General features: G+C 44.4%; 1 protein-coding gene across 3 annotated transcripts in view; it reads left to right on the forward strand.

Moving 5' to 3' along the window:
- Mipep (mitochondrial intermediate peptidase) overlaps positions 1-8,613 on the forward strand; it is a 176,035-nt gene that overhangs the window by 39,897 nt on the left and 127,525 nt on the right. For all 3 annotated transcript variants that reach the window (XM_008824997.3, XM_029559583.1, XM_029559584.1), the window contains exon 10: positions 2,518-2,570. In XM_008824997.3, the coding sequence (XP_008823219.1) occupies positions 2,518-2,570 (53 nt within the window). The remainder of the gene's footprint in view (positions 1-2,517; positions 2,571-8,613) is intronic.

Below are 8,613 nucleotides of genomic sequence, written 5' to 3' on the forward strand. Positions count from 1 at the left end.
ATGTGAGCATATGATCTTACAGTACAGAGCAGTGTCCCTGTGACCAGGATGCCAACAAGGCACATGGGATGTTCTGAAAGTGATGGGATTCCAGATGTTAGGACCCTCATTCCCATGTAGTTCAAAGGCACTGTGGTCTTTCTGTGGTTGTCTAAGCCATTCTTTTGTGTGTGTTACTGTTGGTAATTCTTGATTTGATAGTTCCTGCCAGAGCCATAGAGATGGGGAAAATATAGAGAAAGAAGGCCTGCAGCTATGGAAACCATTTTTCCCAAATCCACCTACTGGACTGAATAGGATTTTCCTGCAATGCAGATCTGATCTTGTCGCTCTGTTTAAAATTCTTCACAGCTCACTATGACTGTCAAGTTTCTCTTCTGATTCTTTTCTTTGCTCCTTCCTCCAACTCTGAAGGATCTGGCCTGTCTGTTCTGTAGCCCCATCTTCTACCCTTTGAGGCTGGCTCAATGCTCTGATACCTGGGATGTCTTGGCACTTTTGCTTCACTTTCTTTCATTCTCACTGGTCCTTACATACCAGACACTTAAATATGGATTTGCTGGAAGCATCCAGTTGCTGCTGGGTGCTGTATACAGCAAGCCCTCTCCTCCTTTCTCACCTAGATTAACTGCTGCCATCTCACAAAACTTAATTTGGGCTTTCCTCCTCCAAACAGTCCCTGACTCCACACTGTGATGTAAACATTCCTCAGAGTATGATGTACCTTTGCCTTAGGCATGTAATAAATTTGGTGTGTTTTCTTTTCTATATTTAGAAAATACCCTTCTCATGGTTCGTGTGTGTGTATGTGTGTGTGTGTGCGTGTGTGCATGTGTGCATGTGTGTGTGCATGTGTATGTGTGCAGGCCAGGGATCAACCTTAGGTGTCATTCTTTACAAGCTGTATGCCTCTATTTTTGAGACATGGTCTCTCATTGGGACATGGGGCTCTCTGATTCTAGGCTGATTGATCAAGCCTGATTCAGCTAGGCTGACTGGCCTGTGAGCCCCAGGGATCTTCCTGTCTCTGCTTTCTCGCACTAGGATTACAAAATGCACTGCCACAGCTGGCTTTGTACATGGGTTCTAGGGGTTGAATTCATATCCTCATGCTTGCAGGGCAAGCACTTTTTACTGATTGAACCATCTCCCCAACCCTATCATGTGGTGTGTTTTACACAGCATGGCATCACACACATGCCATACTGCTCTCTCATTAAGTCACTTTGTACTCCTACACCATCAGCTCTACTAAGGCTGATGTCTACCTGTGTGTATGTGTGGGAAGCCCACACTCTGGCATCTATAGAGGATGCAAAGTCATCAACTGGAGGAGATGGGGCCTGGGAACTGAACCCTGGAAGATGGAGGACCAGGGATGCTATCTGTGCCCTTCAGTACTCATCTGTACAGAGACCTTGAGTCTGCACGCTTATGTTGCTACACATGCTGTGCCTGGTGTCCTCATGCAATGTGGGAAGGAGCACCTGGCCCCTCAGGGATTGCTGAGCTGAAACCTGGAAGGGTGGTGGTCTTGGGGGAGCAACCAATACGCTCTGTGCTCTTTCCCAGAGCCTGGTGCTGTTCCTCACACTCAGGGGTATGGAACAGTCTTGTGTGGGAGGTGCTGTGGACTCAGCAGGGGCTTGCTGAGTGACTACCATGCAGTGGGCAGTGTGTAGAGCCAGGACGAAATGGGAAACGACACAGGCAAAGTCCTTTCCCTCATGCAGCCTGCAGTCTTGTAGGACTGAAATTTTGAGCTCAAGATGTCTGCAGGCACCTAACCATGATTGTTCCCTGGGCTCCTGGTGGGGAATGACATCTAGGCAGGTGTTAATGCTTTGGTTCAGTGTTCAGTGTTCTGTACAGGCCATCAAAAAACAACTATTACTTTTTGCTTTTTGAGGCAGGAACTTACTCTTTAGTCCAGGGCCTTGAACTCTGAATCCTCCCACCTCAGGCTCCCGAGTGCTGGGGTTACAAATCTGAGCTGCCATGCTTGGCTCACTTACTGCCTCTATGACATACTTTCTTCATCAAGATTGAAGTTAATTCTCCCTCAGATACATTTTAAAGTATTGCTTTAATTTGGGGAATCTATCCTAAGCTTCTTGTTTAGATTTGAAAGAGTCCTATTCTCACTTTACTACCCTAATTTTGCTTGTGGTGTTTTATGGATTTGTTTGTGGGTTACATTTTGGGAAAAATTTTATCCTGACTGATTTAAGCCATTAATGTTGACTTGTGCTGTTTACATTTTAGCATGGCATTTATCTTTGCCTCAAATTCTGGGGCTCTGCCTTATTTATACCTCTCTAAACAATGATTACAGAGAAGTCAAAATCTGCCAGGCCATGTGTTTTTTAGGGTTTTAAACACGTTTTTTTTTTTTTTTTTTTTTTTTTTTTTTCCTGATTTACATTAACAGTAACTGACTTACACTGTATAAGCTGGGTAAGATTTTGTTAAAAATTATGACTCAATAATTTGATAACAATCAATTGTTCATCTCAGGAGCTGATGCCTTGGGACCCCCCCTACTATAGCGGTGTGATTCGTGCAGAGCGGTAAGTTTTCTAAGAAGAGTCCATGTGAGGAGGAAGGGTGATTACATGCATTGAATACTCTGTGCATTACTTATGCCACTGCTTGAGTTCCCCAGTTGTACATCTGCTTCCCTGCAACAAGTCTCTCTTCTGGGCTCCTTCTTTGATCCTCCTCAGGTCCATTCTTGGATGGCTATGACATGTCCTTGTTTTGTGGACGTGTTTCTTTCTCAGAATGTTATGTCTTTCTAACCCTACTTTATCTTACTTTTTAAATGCATTTCTTTATTTGTGTGTATGTGTTGGTTAGGGGGTGGGGGGAAGCAGATGGCCATGGTGCACATGTGGAGGTCAGTGGACAACTTGAGAAAGCCAGTTCTCTCCTTCCACCATGTGTATCCTGGGGATTGAATTATGTCTTCAAGCTTGGTGGCAACCTGCTGAGCCATCTCACTGACCACTTAGTCTACTTTGAAGCTCTGAGGATTTCAGAATCACATGTTCTTTGAGAGTCATTATTCAAGTTCATGTCTGCACCAATAATAATTTTCAGGCCATGGGACTTTTAGGAAGAGAATGTCACTATGTTTTGAGTGGCATTTAATTTTTTTTAACATTTAGTGTGTGTGTGTGTGTGTGTGTGTGTGTGTGTGTGTGTGTGTGTGTATACACATACATGCGTGCACATGCCACAGCACACATGTGGAAGTCAGAGGACAACTTGGAGGCATCAGTTCTCTCCTATCATGTGGGCTCTAGTGATTGAACTCAGGTTGTCAGGCTTGGTGGTAAGCATCTTTACCCACTGAGCCCTCTCTCCAGCCCCGGAATGACACTTTTTAAATCCATCAGATTTGTTTAAAGCAGTGTAACCCTTGGGAAGTCTGGGTTTGGTACTCTTCATCAACTTTCTAGTCCCCTCACTGACTTTGAAATCATCAGCTCTGCTGGGAAGTGTTAGCTGCCTGAAGGCCTGTGAAGCTTTGGCTTATTTCAGTAGCTTTTCAGCACTCCAGTTCATTTATTTGACTATTAACTCAGAACAGAAGCAGGGAATGGGATGTGGAAGTAGCCCAGAAGAGGCCATGAGGATTTCTAACCGTCTGGACTTATCTGGCCGCTTCCTTGTGTCATCTGTTTTAAGTGGTTTACAGGATTGGGCTTAGGTTGAAATTCCAGCTGTATGGATTAACAAAAGTGGGCACAGAGTACAGGTAACACATGAGAAAGGAAGGGAAATTAACTGTGGTTTGGATTGGAGGTTAGAAGAATGGAACAAAGTGAAGATGGCTAAATCCTTGCTAAAGTCATCTACTTTCAAGTAAAGACTTAAATGTGTGGCTTGACACAAAATGAAAAAGAGCAGGGGCTTTCCTCGAATCCAGTTTTTCTTCAGGCTAACCACAAAAACTTGTTTGCTTTTATGTTGAGTACTTCAGATGTATTTCAGGTTTCTTAAGTATCTGCCCAAAGAAGAAAAGAACATGTTTAGAAGCAGGTGGGAATTAGCATATTTTCGGACTGACTGGGAGTAGCCGGGAAGACAGTGGGGTGAAGGACTGTCCCAGCTGGTTCTTTTCAAGTTTTAAGTTTTTCATAGAAAAGCAAAATTCTTACAAGTATGAAAAAGATAAATGAAATGCTTTTATTTGAAATTAAACTTTATTTTTGAATAGGCAATGTATTCATTCACATGGTTCCAAAATATTAGAACCATGGTGAAGTGTTCATTAAGAAATGTTGGCTTCATTCCTGCCTCTGTCCTCAGGGGTCTTTTTCAAAGTTGTTGAATCTACCCTGCCAGGGTTTTACTTTTTATGTTTGAGAGGCCGGTATCTTTTTGTCAGCAGTGGGTTTCAGTGAATTGGAATTGTGTTCATTCTGTATTACAATAAGATGTCATCAGAACGATAATTTGATGGGTAATTTCATATTGTCTATTCCATGTTAAACCTCAAAATCTCAAGAGCATCATAAAGTAGGCTTGTTTCACATTCAAAATTGCTCAGAAAACATTGGACTGTCACATCAGGACTTTTGTTTGGTGTGTGAAATTATAGACTAGTTGTTGGTGGAGACATAGCGACCTTGGTAATTTTAATATTTTAATGAAAATTTATTACAAAAAATTTCAAAATAAACAGAAGTAGAAAGAGTAACATAAGTAACTACCCTGTGTTCATCTCTTGGGTTCAGCAAACAGCAAGATTGTGTTAGATTTGCTTCACCTGTCCCCCTTTTATTTCTGTTTTTTCCCCTCCCTTTCTTCTCCTCCTTCCCCTCCCCTCCCCTCCCTTCCCCTCCTTTCTCCCTTCCTTTCTCCCTCCATCCCTCCTTCCCTTCTCTTGCTGCCACTCAGCTTGGGATGTTATCCACTGTAGCAGCGCCATCATACATAGTCACTCCTGATGCCAAAGCATTCTTCCACTCTCTTGTGACAGTACTGTGCTGTAAGCTGCTCCTTTTTTTTTTTAATTAAAAAAATATTTTTATTTGATGTGTACGAGTGTATTGCCTGCATGTATGTAAGCATACCCATGTCCTGCATTGGATCCCCTGGAACTGGAGTTACAGATAGTTGTTAACTACCATGTGGGCATGTGCTGGGAATTGAACCCAGGTCTGCTGCAGAGCAGCCAGTGCTCTTAACTGCTGAGCTGTCTCTCCAGCCCCATAAGCTGCTCTTTTCAAGTGTGCATTTTCATAGCACACTTGTCCTTTGGCTGGCCATCTGGTGTTCTGTGGTGAGCGTCCATGAGCATGTATTGCATGTTGCCTGCTTGCCTGCGCTTGCTTTTCACTCAGTGACTACATGACACAGAAACCTCTGCTTACCTGTATTTTTAGTCAGGCGCCGATGGCCACACTTAATCGTATTTTATATTTTCACTAAATTCAATGCTAAGATTTTGGGAAGCAATGTCCAAGTTGTCCTCCCTTCTCTTCCCTTCCCCTCCCTCCCCTCCCCCCCCTCTTTTTCTCACAAGCTCTTACTATGTATCCCAGGCCGGCCTGGAACCCATGACCCTCAGCTTCATGAGTGCTGATACTATAAGTGTTTCTCGACCACTCCCAGATTCTAAGTTTAATTCCACATGCATCAGGGGAATCCAAGTCTGACTCATGGGATGTAGATCGTGTAGACAATGATACATTTTTTCCAGACTTCAATTATAATGAAGAACTTCTCAGCTGAAAATCTTGTCTACACTGATATGTCTGTGATTATTTTAGTCATGGTGTTCCTGATGTGGATTTTGATAACTGCTAAGTTCTATTGGTTTTTTTTTTTTTTGTGGTACTGGGATTCCACCCCAGGTCCTGGGGCATGCTAGACATATACTCCACTAATAAGCTGCACCTCAGCCTCATATTTTACTGTTCTAAATAAAGATGGAATTGTAATTGTATTCATATTATATTTATGCTATCTTACTATATTGGTTTTAATATGTTCTGGTTTGCTGCAGTTTGAGTATTTGCTGCTTTTACATAGCATCTTTAATTAGAACAAATAATAGAGCACTTTCTTGCCTTTATTCAACCCTAGTGGGTTACGGTTTTCAGACTAATTACTTCAAAAAAAAACAAAAACCAAAAAAACAAAAACCAAAAATAAAACGAAGAGTTCTTGAGATTTTTTAAATTTATTTTTATGTCTACAAGCATATTGTCTACATGTGTGTTAGTGTACCCATATTGTGTAATGCCCATAGAGGTCAGAATAGGGCATCAGATTCCCCTGGAACTGGTGTTACAGATGGTTGTTAGCTGCCATGTGGGTGCTGGGAATTGAACCCAGGTCCTCTGCAAGAGCAGCCAGTGCTCTTAACCATGGAGCCATCTCTCCAGCCACCAAGATTTCTATTTCTGGAACCAAACTAATAGAATCCTTTAGACCAAAAATATAATACTAATGCTCAAGGAGCTGGGCACAGTGGTGCATACCTGCAGAGAGTGGCTTGAGTCCATGAGCTAACAGCAAACCAGGCAATGTGGTGAGACCGTGTCCCAGAAGGAAAAAAGAGAGGCAAGAAAATTTGAAAGAATTTGCGGTACTGACTGAAGGAAGTCCTCAGTATGCGCTGGAGTGCTGCTCTGTTTGCCTTGAGCTACGGCTCTGGTATGATGGAGGGGGTCGGGGTCACCTGTTATACCCCAGGTCTATGATAGGGGAGAGGCTTCTTCCATGTAATAACTGTGGGAAGTAAGACCTTGTGGGCAAAGATGTCATGCACCCATATTCATTCACAGTCAGACCTTGACCTTATATGCCCCATCCAAACAGGAGCAGAGGTCACAGAGTCTGCCCTGTCTAACTGTGGGCACAGCATCTTCAGGGCTGGGAAGCCAGAGACCTGTGACAATCTCCCCTGGGGCCTCTTAGACTCTCAGACCCGTTGTAGTGCTGTAGATAGCATGAAGCTTTCTGTAGGTACCCCTCATCCCTTCCAGTCTTCCATTCTGGCTCATTCCTTTGGTGAGAGTCCCTAAGGGTGTGGAGGAATGTACAGGAAGCAATATAGGAGGTGGCTGAGTAAGATCCAGGGCAGTCTGCCCTCTGCTATGCTGAACCCCCACCTTGCTTCCACTCTCCCCACCCTCAGCCTTTTCCTTGCTCCCCCCTTCTTCATCAGAAACCGCTCTTTGCGAGCCCACCTCAGTTGCTGACTCTTTGTGGTTCTCTCTGATCTTCCCGTTCTTCCTCTCCAGGTTGGCAGGTGGAATTAGCGTTAACCACAGCCTCATCTTCGTTCCAGAGCCCTTTTCACACTGCTCTTGTACCCCCCAGCACTTGGACCAAATACTGTGCCTGCAGCCTCACTTTCTGGCGCACAGTGGCTGATGAGTGAATATTTGTGAACCTGGGCTTTTATTTTTTAAAATATATTATGACTCAGGCTGTTTGACCATGTTGCATTTCTTTTTATAGTTGGCAGAGCTTTGAGGAGAAAGGGCTGGAATAGGAGCAAGAAGCCCTGGGTTTCCCTCGGCTTTGCTGCTTTCTAGATCTTGGCAGCGTGCCAGGTGCTGGCTTTCCTACAGGAGCCAGGTTGGGTTTTTTGCTTGCAGTGGAGCTTGGGTGGTGTTCCCCATTTTCCTGGTGAGGAAGTCAAGGCCTCCAATACTCAGAACCAGAAGTAAGTAAACACCTTGGGGGTGAAGTTCCCAGGGTTTCTCAGTGCCTCCGTCCTTCCTGAGGTGAATCAGGAGGCGGGGGATGCTTGGTCTGGGTCTTTCTACCCTCCCCCGGTCCTATTAGTTGCTTCAGAGGGCAGGTCTCAGTAAGAGCAAAATGTTCCAGCTATATTTCAGAGTGGCTCCCTTCTATTACCAGTAAGAGGGATTTTTCTTGATCTTAACCCTGGGAGCCCTAGGGCTCCTGGAAGTAAACGCACACAAATGTGGGATACTGTACATGGTTGGGAGTTGTGGCTGTCTGTCTTTCTGTCTTCCTGGTTTGGGGGGACAGTGATTTGCTGTATGACCTTGGTCTGTTCAGTTCCTGCTGGTAGATGAAGGGGTGGAGCCTTCAGCCTCCCTTACTTCCTTTTTTGTAACCATGCCTTCATGCCCATTCTCCCAGCATTCCTCTTTCAGATCTCTGGTAGGTCTTCCTGTGCTCTGTCCCTTTCACCCCTTCCTCTACAGGTTCAGGGATCTGCCTCTGATCCTATTTTCACTTGGGACTGCCCTCCCTATGGACCCTTCTCCCGCAGCTGCAGTGATGTTGCTTTGTTGATGACTGTGGTCCTGAGAGTCTAACGTCTCATGGCTGCTTTGAAGTCCTGTCTTCAGATTGTACTGTGTCCACCCTCTTCCCAGTCACATCACTTCTCCAGCAGAGGGGCAAACTCACCTCTAACTCTTTGCACTCTCTGTTCTGATTAAATGTCTGCTAATGTTGTACCTCATCCACTGGACCCCAAAAAGACCACCGAGGACCCAACACACCAAAATGCAAAAGCAAAGGTTGATGGTTTATTCCGGCTTAAGCTCAGGCTCTCAGACCTCACCAACTCAATGGATCCGTGCTGAGAGCCCAGAGTAAGGGAGAGTGGAG

This window comes from Nannospalax galili, unplaced genomic scaffold, assembly GCF_000622305.1.
Source record: "Nannospalax galili isolate Female #2095 unplaced genomic scaffold, S.galili_v1.0 scaffold488, whole genome shotgun sequence".
Classification (NCBI taxonomy): domain Eukaryota; kingdom Metazoa; phylum Chordata; class Mammalia; order Rodentia; family Spalacidae; genus Nannospalax; species Nannospalax galili.